The following is a 22,372-nucleotide window of genomic DNA, read 5'->3' as shown; positions in this document are numbered from 1 at the left end:
ATAAGTTGATTAGGGATAGTCAACACAGTTTTGTGAAGGTTAGTTCATGCCTCACAAACATTATTGAGTTCTTTGAAAAGGTGATCAAACAGGTGGATGAGGGTAAAGCAGTTGATGTGGTGTATGTGGATTTCAGTTTGATGTTTGATAAAGTTCCCCACGGTAGGCTATTGCACAAAATACAGAGGCGTGGGATTGAGGGTGATTTTGCGGTTTGGATCAGAAATTGCCCAGCTGAAAGAAGCCAGAGGGTGGTCGTTGATGGGAAATATTCATCCTGGAGTTCAGTTAAAATGGTGTACCAAGGATCTGTTTTGGGTCCCCTGCTGTTTGTAATTTTTATAAATGACCTGGGTGAGGGCATAGAAGGATGGGTTAGTAAATTTGCAGATGACACTAACTTCGGTAGCATTGTGGATAGTGACGAAGGATGTTGTAGGTTACAGAGAGACATAGGTAAGCTGCAGGAGAGGTGGCTGAGAGGTGGCAAATGGAGTTTAATGCGGAAAAGTGTGAGGTGATTCACTTTGGAAGGAGTACCTAGCTAATGGTAAGATTCTTGGTAGTGTAGATGAGCAAAGAGATCTCGGTGTCCAGGTACATAGATCCTTGAAAGTTGCCACCCAGGTTGATAGGATTGTTGAGAATGCATACGGTGTGTTAGCTTTTATTGGTAGAGGGATTGAATTTCGGAAGCATGAGGTCATGCTACAGCTGTACAAAACCCTGGTGGGGCCGCACTTAGAGTACTGCATACAGTTCTGGTCACCGCATTATAGGAAGGATGTGGAAGCTTTAGAAAGGGTTCAGAGGAGATTTATTAGGATGTTGCCTGGTATGGAGGGAAGGTCTTATGAGGAAAGGCTGAGGGACATGAGGCTATTTTCATTAGAGAGAAGAAGATTGAGAAGTGACTTAATTGAGACATACATGATAATCAGAGGGTTAGATAGGATGGATACTGAGAGCCGTTTTCCTTGATTAGCACAAGAGGACATAGCTTTAAATTGAGGGGTGATAGATATAGGACAGATGTCAAAGGTAATTTCTTTACTCAGAGAGTAGTAGGGGTGGGGAACGTACTGCCTGCAACAGCAGTAGACTTGTCAACTTTAACAGCATTTAAATGGTCATTGGATAGGCATATTGACAAGAATGGAATATTCTAGGTTGGATGGGCTTCAGATTGGTTCCATAGGTCAGTGAAACATTGAGGGCCAAAGGGCCTGTGCTGTGCTGTAATGGTCTATGTTCTATGTTAGCCTCAGGTACTGAACCTGTGCCCAACTTCCCATGTAGAATGGGCATAGGGATATCGAGAGTATGAGTATCTATTAATGATTGCACACTGTTCAGGACCTAATGAGTTGCCTCAAAGTAATGAAGCTGTCATTACCCACATGCAGCAAGACCTGGACAAAATTCAGGCTTTGGCTAATAAATGACTATTAATAATTGTGCTATGTAAGTGCCAGATGATGAACATCTCCAGCAAATGAGAATTTAACTGATACTTGTTAACAGTCAAAGGCATATCCATCACTGAATTCCTCACTGTCCATGGAATCCCTACAGTGTGGAAACAGGCCATTTGGTCCAACAAGTCCACAGACCCTCCGAAGGGTATCCCATCCAGACACATTCCCCTTCCTACAACCCTACATTTCTAGGGTTGACTAATGCACTTAACCTACACAGTCCTGAACACTATGGGCAATTTAACATCTATCCTGCACATCTTTGGACTTTGGAAGGAAACTGGAGCACCCGGAGGAAATCCACGCAGACATGGGAAGAATGTGTAAACTCTGCACAGATAGTCACCCGAGGCAGGAATTGAACCCAGGTCCCTGGCACTGTGAGGTAGCAATGCTAACAACTGAGCCACCGCGCTGCCCAACATCCTGAGTTGTATCATAAATCAGAAACTTAATAGGACCAACAATCCAAATACAGTGGTGCCATCAGCAGGTCAGAGTCTAGTGAATAAGCCATCTCCCGACTCCCCAAAGCCTGCCCACCATCTACAAAGCACAGGAGTATGATGGTATGCTGTTCACCTACTGGATGAATGCAACTCCAACATTAAGAAGTTCAACACCATCCAGAGCAAAGTAACCCCCTTGATCGCTCAGTTTTCCTACTTAAAACAAGTTCAGCAACTTGCCATGGTTCCTTTGGTGACATTTTCCAACTCCTAGAAGCTCAAGGGCCACAAGCACGAAGGAACGTAGCCTCCTGCAAATTTCCCTCCAAGTCACATTGCTATCCTGATTTGGTATGGTGTTGTCATTTCTTCATAGTTGCTGGGTCAGAAAACTGGAACTCCTTCCCTAGTTACACTGTGGGTATAGCTGCACCACACAGACTGCAGTGGTTCAAGAACATAGCTCACCATCAACTTCCCAAGGCAATTAGGGATACACAATAAATGCTGGCGCTGCCAGCAATGCTTACATTGAAGGAACAATAATATATATAAAAATGAGCATGTTGGTAGTAGGATGAAGACAAACGTGACTCAGCTTTGACACATACAGATTCTCAGTTTTATACATATGAATGAAGAATGGCCATTTGGGTAAAAGCACATTGGGCCATTTTCACTTGTGGACCACACAGGGTTATGCCCAAAACGTTGACTCTCTTGCTCCTCAGATGCTGCCTAACCCGCTGTGCCTTTTCCAGGACTGCACTTTATCAAGTTATGTCATCAGAGAAACAGAATATGAAGTCCAGGTTTGGGGAAAACACCATGGAGTGAGAAAGTGCTATTTGAATCTTGAACAAACTCTAGGATTATAGACAGTATCCCTTCCCATTGAATTCAGTGGTTATATTCTTCAGCATTTTTGTTGTAAGATATGATAATCAGCAAAATTGTAAACTATCTATCCATTTCTATACTTGCTTCCTACAAAACAGGCTAGCAGTTTAAAAATGAATCTTTCATCTCCAATCTCTAGTATGTTTAGCCTGAATATTTTAGTTCTTTTCTTAGTATTTTTCAAATTTTTTTGTCTTTTTATTTCTTTACTAATACCTCATTCCAAATGAAACAGATTGTGATTGGAGGAAGCATTACTGGTAACACAGTGATTGAAGATAACTTCAGCACATTGGATCACAGGAAGTGGCTGCTCCATCCAGGAGGCACAAAGATGCCTGTCTGTGGCTCGAGTGGGGATGCTTTGGTATTCATTGAGAAGGCTTACACCCGTTACGTTATCTCTACTGATGTGGTGGTGAATGAGGATTCCTTTTTGCAGTTTGATTTTGCTGCTTCCTGCTCTGTCACAGACTCTTGTTACGGTAAATGTCTTTTTGATGAGTAAAGGTTCAAAAGATTTAAGCCCCTGACATTATTGGTGCTCTACACAGCTGATATTGGATGGGACTCCCATTCATCCTTGACTAGGCCATATTTTCACCCTTTGCATGAGGATTGAGATTCAGGGAATTTCCTGATATTATATTCATGGATCCTCAATGAACCTACACACACGTGGAATCTTCCCAATGAAAAATTAGGAGGAGGCTGGAATTGGACCCATCACATTCCTATACAAGCCAAAGGTAGAATAGAGGCAGGTAGACGGTGAGGACAGCAGATTAAAAAGTCCACCTCTATCCACTGTGACATCAGCTCAGTTCTGTGGATGGCTATGGTTCCCTAGTTCACATCCCACACACCCTATCTCATGCCCCTTTATATCTCAATTCCCCCTCCATATCACTGGGAAGACTTTGAAATGTTCTGTAAAGAATAAAATAAACAATAATCCATTCAAACTTCTGTTGAACAAAAGCTCTTCAGTGCTCATTGATTTCTCAAAATAAACAACAGGCTTTGCTAAAAAAAACTCCTCAAAATACGTAAATATTTTCACCTACTCATAAAACTATTAATCAAAGAAATCCAAGTCCCCTTCATGCTTGTGCAAACAATTTCTAAGTAGCCACATTTTTAGAGCAAAGCCAAGCATTAACAATGAACTTCAGTTGCACAAATCCTCCAGGCTCAATGAAATGGAGCATCTGAAGCTTTATTTAAACAGCTGTCCGCTGGCTATTCAGTTTTTAAAGGCTTAACAAATGAACTTTCAATCAAAGAGGTCATACATGTTAATTTTTAATACTGTATAATAAAGAATAGTACTTTTCGTCTAATGGATGAAGTACTCTAATGCATTTGAATAAATTTTGTCAACTAATGCCCTTTACCTTATAATCATTCACAATATTAAAGCCTACTTATTATAAACCATCTGACTATGACATTTGATGTTGTCTAGATTTTTTTAAACTAATCTGTCAAATAGTTCCAAACTCCAAAATGAGTTTATGCCAAGGTTTACATACTATCGGACTTAACATGTTTCATTCAGTTTTCAGGAACTAACCTGCCTCACTGAAGATATCAATCTCAGGAAATTCACAATTGAATAGGCATTTAATGTACTCAACTCAAGATTACTTTGAGAGTGCTTCAACTTTCTACTTGCCATAATTTCTACTCTAACCAAATTGGATAGCTGAGGGGATTTGGTGGAAAATTTAAATTTCAAGTCTCAGTGGAAATCCTTTTGATTGCATGATATGGATATGTCCAGTTTCAGAATGTCCAAGCAATTACATCTCACTCTTCAGAAACGGAGTTGTTTAAATAGTCAAACAAGGACAGATTATCTCAAAGATGTCTACCTCACACATGCCAGTGTTGGACTGGCGTGGACAAAGTTAAAAATCACACAACACCAGATTATAGTCCAACAGGTTTATTTGGAAGCACTAGCTTTCGAGGCGCTTTCGCTTCATCCTTTAAAGTTAGTGCTTCCAAATAAGCCTGTTGGACTATAAACTGGTGTTGTGTGATTTTTTATTTTATCTCACGCATGGTCGAATACCTTTCCCAAAAAAAAGTCAGAGCCTTTCTGAGGTATGTGAGTTCCTTTGAAGATATGTGCAGAGAGGTCATAATTTTCCAGGGTCTCACAGGAATTCCCAACCTCTTGATGTCAGGGACATGCAAGTGTTAGCAGTGGATCCATGCTCCCCACTATCAGCATTTAAAGAAACACTGGGATCTGGCTTTATCCTGGTGTAATCAGGTTTTGCTCCAAACTTCTATATTCCTAAGCAGAAATTTCCTTCTCTACTCATTCATGGTCCAGGAGTTTCAGGGGCTCTATCTACCAGACAACCCTAGGGTTTAAATATGAAGGTTGATTTCACACTCCTGTCCAGCTATTAAGATACTATCCATATAGGGCCATGGGTCACAGAATCAAAGCTACAGAGTAGTGCTACTTAGATTTCATGCTGTTTTGGAAATCTGAGATTATGGAATTACATTTTGATACCATCCCATATTCATTCAACTGGCACATCTCAAACATAAACAAATCAATGCTCCACGTATAAGACAGAACAAATTTAGTAACACTTTGACAAATATGTTAGATCTGTCTCTACTTTGGTTGCTATGGACAGCCATTAATTTGTCCTCATTTTATGCATTTTTACTATGTATAACAAGCCATTGAGCATTTTGTCAGTTACTTTATTAGGTTAATTAGTAACATACTTGCAAGTATTTTAAAGGATTAACTAAAATGGGGCAACTCCTTCTCCAAACTGTGTGCAATACTTTTTATTCTAGTATCTCCCCAAAACATTAGACTTAATTCAACGTTTTCTCAGCTGGGAGCTGTGTTTGTAGGCATCAATTTGGAGCCAGTGGTTTTCCATTCAATGACATAAATGGGTGGAAAATCATAAGCTACATTCCTGCTAATTCAGACAATGCATCCTCTGCTCTGCCACACCCTGCTCTCTAACCTTCTAAGGGAAAATTCTGCTATACTTTTTTTTTTCATTTTCTTCATTTCCCAATTAGAAAACAAGTCAGCAAATCTGACAATCAAAACTGGTAATTTTACTTCACAAAGTACTATCAGCTTCTAAAAATCTTATTTGAATCTTTGAATTGCAAATGTAGTTTAGGTTCAGAAAAGTCTTTCAGCAGCACAAAACTAATAAGTAATAGTTTCACAGCTATAGTTCCAAACTCCCTCCAACTGGTGACTAAGGAGAGTCACATCCTGCTGATTGTAACATGAGCATAGGAAGGTAATTGCAACAACTTTATACAATTTTACTTATTTAATTTTGCATGTGATGGGGAAATCAATCAGATGCATACCATTTTAGTTCATGTTTGTTTTCAGCTGAAGGAGTTAGCAACAAAATAGCAAACTCTACAATATGAGCATCTGTCCTCAAGTGGAGGCTTTGGGATGGGGAGGAAAATGACTTACTAGAAATTTAATGGAGCAGTGCATGTACGTTCAAACTTGGAATAGCTAGTTATCTATACTCTGAGCATACATGCAGCCAAATCATTAAAATGAGACAAAAGATTCTGTGATATGGTTTTGCATGTAATTGTTTGGATCTCTTCCATTCATTCAGCTGTGGAACTTGAGTATTCAGTGGACCTAGGACTGAACTGGCAGCCTGTGCTGACAGATTGCTTGCCATCTAATGTGGAATGTAACAAATACCATCTACAGAGGATTTTGATGTCTGACATTTTCAACAAGTGGACGAGACTCACACTGCCATTGCCACCTTACACCAGGTAAGTAGAATGCTGCTCCTTTCTTCTTACAAAAGTTCCAAATCGTTCTGGATTAAAAATACAAATACCTGTATTTCAAATTTACACGTCAGTCATTTTGTAGGAGAGGTCATGATAGAGTGGGTTGGTGAGATTAAATAAAGGTAGAAGTGATTATGTTCTATAGTCTGAAAACATTTCACTTTTAATAGAACAATTTAAAAGCCACATTTTCTGTAAGAAATTAAGATTTCCAGCTATTTCAACAAACAGAAGAAGCAAAATCAGCTCAGGTATCTGATAGCAGGCATCAACTGATCTGATTTCCAGAGTCCCAAAGGGAAAGTTATTCTGGTCTCTCACTATAGCATCAATCAAAAAATTCCCCAGTGAAACAGTTATTTAACTAATTTCTGTTTAACTAATGAGCTGTACTTTGTGTACCAGGATGTGACCGGGCTTGGTTATAATGATGTACATGTCAGATAGCCTGCCCACAGTACTGTCTAGACTGGTGGTAGACTACATGCAGAAATCCCAATTGGATGAAATAACAGATGTGGGCACCTGTAATGATCACAAATTGTGCCGTATGTTTAAAGTCTCTATCCCTATATCCCATATTTATATCACTGTAAATATTTTATACCTTGCCTGGAGCTTCTGAAAAAATGTGGACAATAGTGTCATCTAGTGATTAACATGAGTACTGCAGAATACTGATTTGCTGTTATTCAGACCAGTTTAACTTTGATTCTCAGACCAGATGTTATATTTCAAATGTTAAGGTCTAAACTAAAGCCAGATTCCTGATGAAGGGCTTTTACCCAAAATGTCGATTTTCCTGCTCCTCGGATGCTGACCTACTGTGCTTTTCCAGCACCACTCTGAACTAAACTCTGGTTTCCAACATCTGCAGTCCTCACTTTTGCCAGTAATTAAAACCGTTTATGCACCTAATGCTATATTCTCTTCTCAAATCAATTTTGCCAAATGCTTGTTCCTGATTCTAGACCCAATCTAGATTTGTTGTGTTAATAAAACTCACCTGATTGAGACAAACAGTGTAGGTTCTCATTTAAAATAAAGTACCGCCATTTCCCATTCTATTCCTCCAATCTGTGGTTTTACCATTTGCTTCAACAGTGGTTGAGGCTCCTGACAGACTCCAATCAAGCCTTGTTAATACACATAAACCTGATCCTGTAATATACTTGGGTCTGTAATGAAACTGAACTGGAGCAGGATGTCTGCTACAGAAACATCATCAGATAGATCATTTCATTACAATTACTTGCAAGATACTGTTTTTACTAGTGTCTCCCAGTTTATTAGGTTTGCAGAGACTCCAGAACCAAAACAAACCCTGTAGGTTAATATGCTTCTATAAAATGTTAAATAAACAATTAAATATTTCTAAATAGCAAGGGTAAAATTTTAATTTTAATGTGTCCTTTTGAAATTTTCTTGAGGGCTACTTTATTTTAACTAAGTCCTTTATCAGGTGATATAGTCATCTTTAGTAGTATCACTACTTCAAGTGTGATCTCATAGCTGTAGTAAGATTTCCTCACTCCTGTACTCAAATCCTCTTCCAATAAAGACCAACATACCATTTGTCTTTCAGTTTACTGCATCTGTGTGATTGCTTTCAGTGACTGATACAGAGGAGCGACTAGATCTCTTTCCCAATCCAACACCATTTGAATAATACTCTGCTTTTCCGATTTTATGTTCTGTTTTTCCTACCAATATGTACAGCTTTGCAGTTATCCATGTGATTCCTCATCTGCCATATTCATTCATTCAATTTGTAAAAGTTGCCTTGAAGCCTCTACTTCCTCCTCATTACTCATAATTCTTTTTAGTTTTGTATTATCCTCATGAGGTATCGGGTATAAAGTTACCAACATTTATTTTTTAAAAAGCTGATACAAACCTGTCGATGTAAGTGAGAACTGCAGATGCTGGAGATTAGAGTCAAGAGTGTGGTGCTGGAAAAGCACAGCAGGTTAGGTAGCATCCGAGGAGCAGGAAAATTGACATTTTGGGCATAAGCCCTTCATCAGGACCTGTAGGCAAAATGCGACAGCTAGAACCTCAATTTCTATAGTTTGGAGGTCAAATCTAAGCAATTATGTGTTTCTCTCAAACATAGCCACTGCACTTCAAGTAATTCACAGTATATCAGATGTTTGAGACATGATTACACTTAATTTAAGGCTTTAAGAATTGAAACTGTTCAGTATTAATTATCCAATGGACAGTGTTTATTATAATAGTAATGTTCATACAATACACACTATGCCTTTGTTGTAGGGTTCAAAACTGCTCTCTCCTCTTTGCTGACTTCCTCCTACCCCATAGGTGCTCATCTGTCTTCCTTAACAGACATACCTCCCACCCAGCCCCACTTCACAAGCCTTGCCTCTACTTGTTCTCCAGCTCTGCCGCCTTAGGCCTTGGAGTCGAGAGTGTAGTGCTGGAAAAGCACAGCAGGGCAGGCAGCATCCGAGGAGGAGGAGGAGAGTCAACATTTTGGGCAAAAGCCGTTCATCAGGAATGACTAGTTGATGACTCTAATCTCCAGTATCTGCAATCCTTACTTTCACTTAGGTGTTGGAGTTCCTACTAAGTCTGACCTTGTTTTCCCCAGCCTCAATAATCTTGCTCAACCACTACTCACCTTCTTACTGCATTTCCAATCACAGGCTGATTCTCTTCCACATTTACTGCTGATAAGCTCAATGTGACAGCACGAGAGAGGACTGGTTTCTGTTTGGATGAACAACTACTTACAGATTCTGACTATTGCAGATATGTGGGTAACTTCTCTCTGATTGGATGCCCCTGGGATTGAATTTTCCTAGACAATTTTTGGACTATTGAGGTAGATCTGCCCACTACTCCCATGTATTTTGAACATTGTTAAGCAGTGCGTTAAGCCCAAAAGTGACCATGCTTAGTGTTCATAAGCAACATCCGTGTCATTGTTCAAAGCAGAGTTAGATAGATTTTTGATAGATTAGATTAGATTACCTACAGTGCGGAAACAGGCCCTTCGGCCCAACAAATCCACATCAACCCTCCGAAGAGTAACCCACCCACTCCCATTCCCCTCTGACTAATGCACCTAACACTATGGGCAATTTAGCATGGCCAATTCACCTGGCCTGCACATCTTTGGACTGTGGGAGGAAACCGGAGCACCTAGAGGAAACCCACACAGACACGGGGAGGATGTGCAAACTTCACACAGACAGTCGCCCGAGACTGGAATCAAACCTGGGACCCTGGTGCTGTGAGGCAGTAGTGCTAACCACTGAACCACAGTGCCACCCATGACTTTTGGGGGTTAAGGGAATGCAGACCGGGCAGTGTGTTTGAGACCACAACCAGATGAGGCGTGAACTTATTGAATAGCCTAATCCTCTTCCTAAATTCTATGCTCCTATGTAACTCCAAACATAAACACCCGAATGGGTTTCCTTTAGTGGCTTCTATCTCCTCATGAACAATTAGGGACTGCAATAAACTTCCACAAACCTAATCTCCATGCCCTTCAAGAATTCATGTTTTAAAAGTTCCGTTTAACTGTTTAAATTAATGTGAGCATTGACTGCACTCATTATAAACCCCCTGTGAAAATTCTATCCTGGTGGACTACAGAAGAAACCATACTAAGCACCAGGTAAACCTATCAGGAAACCAGCAACACTTGTTTTGGTAAGTTAGGAGAAACATTTCTTCTTTGACAAGCAGGAGCTCTCTTGCCCTGTATAAAATTCCTGCCTCTGGTCCTCCCTTCCTCTGGGCAAAAGTGAGGACTGCAGATGCTGGAAACCAGATTCTAGATCAGAGTGGTGCTGAAAAAGCACAGCAGGTCAGGCAGCATCCGAGGAGCAGGTAAATCAACGTTTCGGCAAAAGCCCTTCATCAGGAATGGAGGCAGGGAGCCTTCAGGGTGGAGAGATAAATGGGGGTGGGGTGGGGGGGGGAGCTGGGGAGAAGGTAACAAAGAGTCCAGTAGGTGAATGGGGGTGGGGATGGAGGTGATAGGTCAGACGGGAGGGTGGAGCGGTTAGGTGGGAAGGAAGATTGGCAGGTGGGACAGGTCATGGGGACGGTGCTGAGCTGGAAGGTTGGAACTAGGGTAAGGTGGGGGGAGCGGAAATGAGGAATCTCCTCCCTTCCTCTGCTAGGTCTCCCCAATTAACATTTCTTTGCAGCATTGTAGAAGCTTATTGTACAAAATATATATGAAATGCAACTGTATCTTTCATTTTTAGAGGATTTAATATCATGTATTTCAAAACAGCTGAAGTTATTTTTATTAAACCCTTCTATTTCGTGGAATATCTTATGCAAATTTCCCAATACCTTTATCATGTTCATTAATAAAAGCAATGTTTCACCGTAATTTATTACATGGATTGAGCATTCCTTTAGATATATCTTCACAAGTACTTGAAAATAGAATGCTGTGAGTCACTCAGTGCTTGAATATAGAATTCCGACAATGCAATCTCTAATAATTTACATTCCCTACCCCACCCCACACGAGGGTAGCGATATGTTCTCAGGTTCTATTTTTGTTACAATAAATGGAACATGTACAGTTACAAGGAGTAGAAAAGTGGGTTTATGACTGAAAGCAGCAGTAGAGATGTCACTGAATACTAGTAATTAGAGACCAATTCTCCATTGTATTATGCTGGGAAACTGAGGCTGATAGTTCTCATGTACAACTTGTCTTTCAAGTTTAGCATGTGGATTGTCTGCCTGTCTTCAGCTCCTCAGTGTAGTAGAGCTGGGATCTTTTATTCAGTACAGTTGTACCTCCCTAATCCAACACTCTGTGGTCCAGCAACCTCGACAGTCTGGCATCCACAGTAATTCCAGTTTTCCCTTGAGTGGTTCCGCACCATTCTTTATTTAAATAATCTTTTGATTCACTTTATCCAATTTGGATATCTAAATCCTAATTTTGGTGTCCAATTGGAAACTCATTCATCCATTAGGTATGTGATTGATACAAGTCAAGGTGAATTCTTTACTTCTTAAACATTTCTGCATTGAATCTACTTGACCTCCCAGGGTCCAAAAAATATCCTGGTCCAATAAAAGTCCCAAAGCTGACAGTGTATGGAGATGCATCCCATATTTGTAGTAGCATCAGCTGAGAGGTTTTACAATATATTTTGTAAACTTGTGACAATATTTGTGTTTAACTCTGCACTCAATTTGTATCCAAAAGGTCACAGGCTACCCGTTTCCGATGGCATCAGCCAGCACCCTTTGAGAAGCAGCAAACATGGGCCATAGATAATCTTTACATCGGGGATGGCTGTGTGGACATGTGCACTGGCCATGGAAGATGCTCACATGGTTCCTGCATGTAAGTGAAGGATCTTGTTGTATTTCTAACTTATTGAAAATAGTATCCTGGAGCTGTTTTCACATTGCTCTATTGCAGCACTAAAATCACTGGCTCCTCAAATGTGTGTAGCATGTAACTAGCGGCATAACCAAAATGAACTTTAATTCGTTAAGGCCATGAGCTGGGAGAACTCAGTAAGGTGAAGGCTAAAGGCAACTTATATCCTGTAACTATGACAAGATAAGATTTGAGATGAATCGTTAACCAAATCTGTCATCTAGAGTGGTATGGTTGCCATGCAACCTTAAAGTAAAACTAATCTCAGAGGACAGCTAAGATGCTTCTGAATATCCTGAAAGAAATCAGACAGGAAACCTGAGAGAATGGAGTAAGCTTCTGGTTTTGGTTACTTGGATTTCAGTATGGTCTTTGATTTCTTCTTAATGATAATTGAGGTAACTTTGCCAAATATTTTGAATTCATGATTTTCATTTTAGTTCATTTAGTAAGTTGTGCTTTTGATTTTTTTTTTCCCACTGGCCAGTGGTAGTATCAATATGGCAAGTCTTATGTTATGTCTCACAGTCAGTCTGCCAGTACATCTCTTAAGACACGTGTTCATAATATCATCTCTGTATCACAAGGTGGTTCATCTGTGGAATTCACTGCTGCTGAAGGCTCTGATGGCCAAGTCATTGAGTATATTTAAGACAGAGATATATAGGTTCTTGATTAGTACAAGAATCAGGGGTTATGGGATAAGGCAGGAGAATGGGGTTGAGAAGCATATCGGCCATGATGGAACAGACTTGATGGGCCTAATTCTGTTCCTGTACCTTATAATCATATGACCTGAGGGTAGCGAGATCTCCTACTGCATCTTACCCTGGGATCACTTGAAGCATGATTTGTTACAGAAATACGCTATTCGATTGTAAATTAATATCATAATACCAATGCTTGCTCAGACACTAATTTCCATAAATGTAACGTCCTTGGTCCCTTTGGAATTGCTATTCGATTAGGCTTGCTCACTTTAAACCTGGTACTTTAAGAATTGTAGGCTTGTAGTTTAAGAATCACTGACTTGTAGTAGTAGATTTCTACCTGTAGGTGGTGCTCACATCAAATAAGCCGTGATGACAACACAAAATTAAACATTTTCACACCTATTTGAAAAAAGGGAATGGCAGAACTGACAATGTTTGGACACAAGTAAGCTGCCTTAAAGTAGTGTATCAGTTTTTAAATGTTGTTACACTGTATTTTCAGCTGGCTGTATCTGTTAGATTCTTAGTCATAGCGAGGACTGCAGATGCTGGAGAAGTCAGAGTCAGTAAAGTGTGGCGATGGAAAAAGCACAGCAGGTCAGGCAGCATCTGAGGAGTAAGAGAGTCGATGTTTCAGGCTTAACCTTTCATCAGGACTGGAGAGCGGGAAGGGGGCTGAGAAATAAATTGAGGTTGGGGGGTAGGGGAAAGGTAGTTGGGATGGCAATAGGTGGGCAAACACGAAGGGTTAAGCCCAAAACGTTGACTCTCTTACTCCTCAGATGCTGCCTGACCTGTTGTGCTTTTTCCATCATCACACTTTATTGACGCTGTTGGATTCTTCAATATCACAATATCCACACCCCAATTTCTTAAGTTACAGAGGATAAAGCAGGCAAGTAAAAGACCCTGCTGGAAGCAAAATCACACCATAATAAGCAGCGTTGGCCATCTATAAAAGTTCATAATAAAAAAGGGGCAGAGTGGCAACCTGTGTGAGATTGCCTATCCACAAAATCTGGCCCAATATTTTGGGGAAGCAGAAAAGAAGTAGAATCAAAGAATTTTTTATTATTGTGTCCCAACCTATCCTCTCTGCTTTTACACTCTCTGCCACTGATTCCATGTCCACTTACATACTTGCTTATTCATTTTTCTACCATTAAGGAACCTAGGTGATGGCTGATAGTGCACATACCATCAAAACTGAAAAGAATAGGAGAGAAGGCAAGGTGATTGGAAAAGGACATCTAGTCAGTGGCAAAATTAATGATGATTTGCTGCCAGAACCAACTTATTGATATCAGTAACCCAACTACATCTTAAAGCTTTATCTTTAATCTGTCTTCATTCTTGTTTGTTAGATTGTTTATGTTTAGAGTAAGAAAATTACATTGACATGAAATCTCATGCTACACAGAAAATATTAGAAACATTCAGCATTAAAGGGATCTCAATTTCTAACAGTGTGAGCCCTGAGTCGAGTTTGCGCTGCTGGGAAAGCACAGCATGTCAGACAGCATCCGAGGAGCAGGAGAATTGCCATTTCGGGCAGGAGGCCTTCATCAGGAATGAGGCTTGTGGGCCAGGGCTGAGAGATAACTGGGAGGGGAAGGGGTGGGTAGCTGAGAAAGTGATAGGTGGATGAAGGTGGGGGAGAAGGTGTTGCGGGAGTGATGGACAGGTCCAGAGAGTGATGCTGAGTTGGAGGCTTGGGACTGGGATAATGTGGGAGGAGGGGAAATGAGGAAGCTGTTGAAATCCACATTCATCCTGTGTGGTTGCAGGGTCCCAAGGCAGAACATGAGGTGTTCTTCCTCTAGGCTTCAGGTGGTAACGGTTTGGCAGTGGAGGATGCCCAGGACCCGCGTGTCCTTGATGAGTGGGAGGGGGAGTTGAAGTGTTCAGCCACAGGGCAGAGGGCCTGGTGGGTGCAGGTGTCCCAGAGCTGTTCTCTGAAATGATGCGCAAGAAGGCATCCTGTCACCCTGATGTAGAGGAGACCACACCCGGTGCAGCTGATGCAGTGGATGACATTGGTAGAAGTACAGGTAAATTTCTGATGGATGTGGAAGGATCCCATGGGGCCTTGGATGGATGTGAGGGGAGTGGTGTGGGCACAGGTTTTGCTCTTCCTGCGGTGGCAGGGAAAGGTGCCAGGAGTGGGGTGTGGGTTGGTGGGGTGGTGTGGACTTGACGAATATATCTTTGGTAGTGGTCCATTTGGAGGTGGCAGAAGTGGCAGAGGATGATGCGATGTATGTGGGGGTTGGTAGGGTGGTAGGTGAGGACCGGAGGGTTCTGTCCTTGTCTTGTTGGGAGGGGTGGGGTTCAAGGGCGGTGGTGTGTGAAGTGGAGGAGATGCACTGGAGGGCGTCGTCAACCATGTGGGAAGGGAAATTGCGATCATGGAAGAAGGAGGCCATCTGGGACTTTCTGAGATAGAATTGGTCATCCTGGGAACAGATGCAGCGGAGGCGGAGGAATTGGGAATAAGGGATGGCATTTTTACAGGAGGCAGGGTGAAGGAGGTGTAGTCTAGGTAAACTGTGGGAGACGGTGGGCTTGTAGTAGATGTCTGTGGTTAGTCAGTCGCCGAAGACGATGATGGAGAGGTCAGGAAGGGAAGGGAGGTGTCCAAAATGGTCCAGGTGAATTTGAGGTCAGGGTGGAAGCTATTGGTAAAGTTGATGACTGTTCAACCTCCTCGTGGGAGCACGAGGCAGCGCCGATACAGTCATCGATGTAGCAGAGGAACAGGTGGGGTGTGGTGCCAGTGTAACTACCGAAATGGACTGTTCCACATATCCGACAAACAGGCAGGCATAGCTGGGCCCATACGGGTGCCCATGGCTACCCCTTTGGTTTAGAGGAAATGGGAGGATTGGAAGGAGAAATTGTTGAGGGTGGAGGACTAGTTCAGCCAGGTTGATGAGGGTCTTGGTGGAAGAGTACTGGTTGGGATGGCATGAGAGGAAGAAACAGAGAGCTTGGAGACCTTCATCATGGACAGATCAATGTGTACAGGAACTGGATTACCGTGGTGAAGGTGAGGCATTGGGGGCTGGGGAAACGAAAATCTTGGAGGAGATGAAGGACATGGGTGGTGTCACAAACATAGGTGGGGAGTTCCTGGACTAAGGGGGAACAGGACGGTGTTGAGGTAGGAAGGGATGAGTTCAGTTGGACAGGTGCAGGCTAAGACAATGGGTTGACCGGGGTAGTCAGGTTTGTGAATCTTTGGTAGGAGGTAGAATCGGGCGCTGCGGGGTTCATGGACAATGAGGTTGGAGGTTGTAGATGGGAGATCCCTAGAGGTGATGAGTTATGCATGGTCTGGGAGATGATGGTTTGATGATGGGAGGTAGGGTCGTGATCAAGGGGCCAGTAAGAGGAGGTGTCTGCAAGTTGGTGCCTGGCTTCAGTGGTGTAGAGGTCGGTGCGCCAGATGATTACTGCACCCTCTTGTCTGCTGGTTTGATGGTGAGGTTGTGGTCGGAGCGGAGAGAGTGGAGGGCCTGTGTGTTGGGAGGTTGGAGTGGGTGAGGGGGGGTGGACAGGTTGAGATGGTCAATATCACGGTGACAGATTGAAATGAAGAGGTCAAGGGCGGGTAACAGGCTGACGTGGCGTGTCCAGGTGGATGGAGTGTTTTGGAGGCAGAAGAAGGGGTCCTCAGTGGGTGGGTTGGTGTCCTGGTTGAAAACGTGGGCCTGGAGGTGGAGGTGGGGGCGACGGAAGAAACATTCGAGGTCGCAGCGTGTGACAAACTCATTAATCTGGGAGCATAGAAAGGTAAAGGCGAGGCCTTTGCTGAGGACTGAACGTTCGTCCTCAGTGAGGGGGAGATCTGGGGGAATGGTGAACACACGGCAGGGATGGGAGCTTGGGCCTGGAGTGAGGCTGGAACTAGAGTTGGGGGGGGAAGACAACTGATTAAGTGGGCGTGATTATCGCGTCAGGAGTGATGTCACCAACGGAAGTGACACTCACAAAGGGTGCAGAAGTGGGGCTTATAGCTGTGTCAACAGGGCGGAAGTGACATCACGAGCGACGTGGCCGGAGTTTTGGTTTGGTTCTCAGAGGGTGACGTCACTTTCTCCCAACAGTGTGGGCCCTGAATGGTCATATGGATGTGATACTGAGAATTCAAGTCTATGAGCCTTGGTCAGATGTCTATACAGTGACAGAGTGAGAGTGCTGACCCTGAGTGTGAGGTAGTAGAAAGAATATGCTAGCACTGCCAAGTGCAGAAGATCAATAACCTTTTTGTGTTATTAATGGGCATCCCTTTTGATGTGACAAACAACATTGATCCATGCTGTAATTTCTGTCTAGTCTGACTGCCTGCTGATGATCAATAGGGAAAAGGACTGCCCTTCACTCACTCCCTATCCAACAGCATCTCTAAATCCCTGTTCTGGAAAAATGGAATTAGATTTTATTCCCTCTGAGACATTTTCAGCATCCAGCTCTGCAATTTGAGAGGCAGTCCCTGGCTTGCAGCATCTGAAGTGGTGTGGAGCTGGGCTTTAAATGGGATACCCGAGCAGGTCCTGGCTGTATCAATCACTTCAGACTCACTGGCCTGGTTCCCTGAGAAAGGTGCACAATAGATCAGTTACATTAATTAGGTGAAGAGTAGAAGATCATGTGAGAAAATATACCTCTTTCGAAGGCGAATCATGAAACTCACTCACCGCCATTTTAACAACAAATGGAAAAATAAAGCCCATTTCTTTTTGTGCAACTTCTTTTAGACTATATTTCTTAGTGCATAGCCTCTTTTTGTCTTCACAATATTGTTCTAACTAATGGCTTTCTCTTGTACTCAGCTGCGATGAGGACTGGAGTGGGGTCTACTGTGATGAACCAAAGACAAGTCTTCCTCGACAGCTAAAAGACAATTTCAACAGATCCCCCTCCAGCAACAATTGGCTGGTTGTAAATGGAGGCAAACTGAGCACTGTCTGTGGAGCAGTGGCCTCTGGAATGGCTCTTCACTTCAGTGGAGTAAGTACAATGTTGTTATCAAGCTCATGACGTCAGGGTGTTAACATTTTGTGTAAGTAGATATGTGAACTGAGAAATGTGCTTCAGTTTTATCAACTAAAGATAGCTGATTTTACTGGAGTCCAAATTATACAGCACTACTTGCAACTTTAAGCTTATATCATTTCTCATCTCCAATGTACCAGCTGAAGTACTTAGTGCCAGCCTTTTAGTTGACTTTTGTCCCATTGGGATAGAGAATGGAAACAAAAATCCAGCAAAATTCCCATTCTTCTTCATTCTCCACTGATCATGGAGATCATGCTCCCTACAAAAAGAGTACTTTAAACATTGGGACAAATTCAGATCATGCTAGGCTTAGATATGCCTCAGATGAATGGAGAAATTATACTATAAAAGTTTATCTTTGTAGCAGGACCATTTGAATAACTATTCATTCTGTGTCATATACAAGGACGATTGAATACATCCTGGATTGGCTGAGGTCAGAATTTAATTTCCTGACATTTGGCTTCCTTTCCTTTGTGAAATTGCATTTTTTTTTATTAGAAGTTTAACATTTTTACAAGTTTACAAAAATAAACAAAACTCTCAGATATAAACATTGATATACAATTAGCTCAAATATACAATAGCCAAAATTTGACAAAAAAAAACAAAACAACAAACAAAAAAAAAATGAAAAGAAAAAAAAACAAACAAACAAAACTCAACTATCTACTAATCTAATCTACAACTAACCAGGGTGTATATTTAAGTCTCTTGCATGCTCGGGATGTGTTAGCATCAGATATGATAAAACCCATATTCGTGCGGGATTCGTCCCCCGAGGGGCCGCGGACCAGCCAGGTTTGTAATCTCAATTAAATAAAAGCCCTTGTTAGGATAGCCGAAATATCTGTATTTATATAATTCAAAAAGGGCTGCCATATTTTATAAAATAATTCGGTCTTTAGGTGCACCATATTTGTAAGGAAATCAAGGGGAATACATTCCATAATTAATCTGTGCCAATTTGAAAGTCCAGGGGGGCCCTCAGCCACCCAGTTCACCAAAACATTTTTCCTTGCACAGAAAGAAAGAATAGAAAATAGTCTCTTCCCGTACGTGTCCAGGGAGGGAAAGTTCGAAAAGCCCAAGAGGAGAGATACGGGGTCCACTTTTATTTCCATTCCTAAAATTTCTGTCAGGGTACTTGCTACTTGAGTCCAATATCTACGGATCTTATGACAGGTCCATAAGCAATGTACAAGAGTGCCCACCTCTATTTTGCATTGGGGACACATTGGAGATGCTCCTGCCTTAAATTTTGCCAATCGAACCGGTGCTATATGGGCCCTATGAAGTATCTTCAGCTAGATAGCCTGGGTTCTGTTACAAATAGTAATTCTTCTAGCATTTTCCCAGATATCATTCCACGTTTCTGTGGAGATTTCTAGTCCCAGATCCTGATCCCATGTTTTAAACAGATTATCCATATCTCCCGATACTTCATCATGTAGCAAATGATAAATATTACTGACGGAAGATACCCCCACTGGTCGTAGGACACTACATTCTCTATCGGATTTATAAAGACTATCTAATAACGTAGTCTTCTTCAGTATATAATCTCGAATTTGGAAGTATCAAAACAGGTCTCCATTGGGTAATCCGAATTTATGACGCAGCTGTCCGAAAGACATCAGGACCCCATCCTTAAATAAATCCCCGAGACATGAGATACCCCTGGATCTCCAGAGTTTAAAAGTGGCATCTGTTAACCCCGGTTGGAATCCCCATGCTCCCACTATCGGTGCATAGGGGGATGTTTTATGTGAATTACCCTCATTTTGCCGCATTATATTCCAAGCCTTGATTGTATTTAGTATAATAGGGTTTTTACAGTGATCTGTAATGATTTTCCTCTTGTCTGAGAATAAAAGGTTAATAAGTGGGTATTTTACTTGAGAAGCCTCGATGTCCAACCAGATTGAATGTGGATCAGACAAGACCCAATCAGCTATATAACTTAATAGGGAACTTAACTGATATTTCCTAAAATCTGGGAAGTCCAATCCACCCCTTGCCTGTGGAAGCTGTAGCTTCTTCAGCTTAATGAGGGGCCGCCTATAATTCCAGATAAAGGAACTCAGCCAACCGTATAATTTACATAAAGCCATCCTCGGCAGCATCACCGGAAGCATTCTCATAGGATATAGGAGACGGGGCAGGATATTCATTTTGATTAATGCTATTCTACCCAACCAGGAAACTGGCAGGCCCCCCCATCGCTGGAGGTCCTGCCTTATCCTTTCCAATAAATACACAAAATTAGCCTTATACAACTGACCAAATACTGGAGTAATAAAAATGCCAAAATATAAGAAGCCCTCCAGGGACCAACGAAAGGGAAAAAGGGAACCGTCCGCTAAGCGGGGTATCACAGCAAGGCCACCCATTGGCATAGCCTCCGATGTTGAAAAATTAATTTTATAGCCTGAGAATGCACTAAATGTATTAATAACTTGGATTAAGCGAGGTATGGACATCAAAGGGTTACTGAGGAATAGAAGAACATCATCTGCATAAAGGGTAATTTTATGTTTACCTGTACCAATCCTTGGGGCCACTATATTAGGATCAGCTCGTATAGCATCTGCTAGTGGTTCAATTATTAGCGTGAATAACAATGGCGAGAGGGGACATCCCTGACGGCAGCCCCTACCCACACTGAAGCTATCCGAGCCTAATCCATTGGTAACCACAACTGCTTTAGGATCACTATACAATGTTGAGACCCATTTGGTAAACACCTGTCCAACACCAAACCTCTCCAATGTGTAAAACAAATATGACCATTCGACCCTATCAAATGCCTTTTCCGCGTCTAATGAAACCACTACTCCTGGTATCTTTCCCTGATGACAAGCTTGAATCATATTCAGAGCCCTTCTAACATTATTGGATGATCTACGGCCCTTAATAAACCCCGTCTGATCCTCCTTTATAATATGTAGCAGTATCCTTTCTAATCTCAGTGCTAACGTTTTAGAGAGGATTTTAAAATCTACATTTAGCAAGGATATTGGTCTGTATGATGCACAATCTTCTGGGTCCTTTCCTTTTTTAAGGATAAGAGAGATATTTGCCTCTTTCAACGAAGGCGGGAGACAGCCCTGACTATATGCATAGTTATACATGTCCATAAGTGGACCAACCAGTATTTCTGTAAATTCTTTATAGAATTCAGCTTGAAAGCATTTTGAAGGTGCCTAATTGCATCAACTATTTCTTGGGGTGTAAGAGGAGCATTTAGGACCGATACTTGTTCCGGAGTTAGGTCTGGAAAAGTCAAATTTTTAAAAAATGACTGCATCCTCTTCGCCCTATCTTCACAATCCTGTGATTTATATAACTCAGAATAGAATTTTCTAAAGGTCGCATTAATCTTTTTAGGATCATGAGTCAAAATACCCGTACTTTCCTTAATAGACATAATCGTCTGAGGGGCCTTTTTTTTCTTTGCAACAAATGCTAAGTATCTACCCGGTTTGTCGCCATATTCATATAACCTTTGCTTTGCAAATAATATTTCCCTCTTAGCCGTTTGAGTAAGTGTAGTATTTAGAGCTGACCAAAGAGCTGTAATCCTTTGCAATTTAATAATAGAGGGTCTATCAGTGTATGCTGTTTCAGCCGCTTTTAAGCGGGCTTCAAGCAGACGCTGTTGTTCTCCCTTTAATTTCTTCTGGGTCGCTGAGTAGGAGATGATCAAGCCTCGCGTGTAAGCTTTGATGGTCTCCCACATCATTGACGGGTTGCTAGCTGTACCTGAATTAATTTCTAAAAAAGTTTTAAATTCTTGAGAGAAGTACTTTACAAATTTACTATCTTTCATTAAGAAGGGGTCCATACGCCAATGCCGAGGGGATGTCCCACTGTTCCTCGCCTTAGTTTCCATATATACAACAGCGTGGTCAGAAATTGCTATATTACCTATTTTACAAGATGATATGGAATTTAAAAAATCGAGGGGTCAAAAAACATATCAATTCTGGTATTACATTTATGTGTATTAGAGTACAAAGAAAAATCTCTACCCTGTGGATGAAGACATCACCATACATCTACTAATCCTAATTCTTTGTTCAGATCCATCAATTGTCTAGATCTGGGAGATACTCCTGCAGTACTCCTGGGAATCCTGTCTATTTCCGGATCCATAATACAATTAAAGTCTCCCCCTATAATTATATGACGGGCATCAAAAGCCATCAATTTTGAAAAGGCTTCCGTTATAAATTTAAAGGGGTGTGCCGGGGGGCAGTACAAATTTAAAATCCCATATTCCTCTCCATTTATGAGAGCTTTAATCAAGATATATCGTCCAGATTCGTCTTTTATCTGCTTTAGGATTTTGAAAGGGAAATTCTTCCGAACAAGAATAACAACTCCCCTGCTTTTTGAGCTAAAAGAAGAAAAAAAGGCCTGATCAAATCCGCCCTCTCGTAATTTCAAGTGTTCTTTATCTGACAGATGCGTCTCCTGTAGGAGAGCTATATCAACTCTTTCCTTCTTAAGATCTGATAATATTTTCTTCCTTTT

General features: G+C 41.7%; 1 protein-coding gene across 1 annotated transcript in view; it reads left to right on the top strand.

The window, feature by feature from the left end:
- Positions 1-22,372, top strand: part of reln (reelin) — a 387,698-nt gene that overhangs the window by 327,991 nt on the left and 37,335 nt on the right. The window contains exons 45-48 of the mRNA XM_043713852.1: positions 3,063-3,312; positions 6,475-6,643; positions 11,880-12,020; positions 17,608-17,785. Coding sequence (XP_043569787.1) covers positions 3,063-3,312; positions 6,475-6,643; positions 11,880-12,020; positions 17,608-17,785 — 738 coding nt within the window. The remainder of the gene's footprint in view (positions 1-3,062; positions 3,313-6,474; positions 6,644-11,879; positions 12,021-17,607; positions 17,786-22,372) is intronic.

Source organism: Chiloscyllium plagiosum, chromosome 23, assembly GCF_004010195.1.
Source record: "Chiloscyllium plagiosum isolate BGI_BamShark_2017 chromosome 23, ASM401019v2, whole genome shotgun sequence".
In the NCBI taxonomy this organism is placed as follows: Eukaryota; Metazoa; Chordata; class Chondrichthyes; order Orectolobiformes; family Hemiscylliidae; genus Chiloscyllium; species Chiloscyllium plagiosum.
This window is presented reverse-complemented; position numbering and strand designations above follow the sequence as displayed.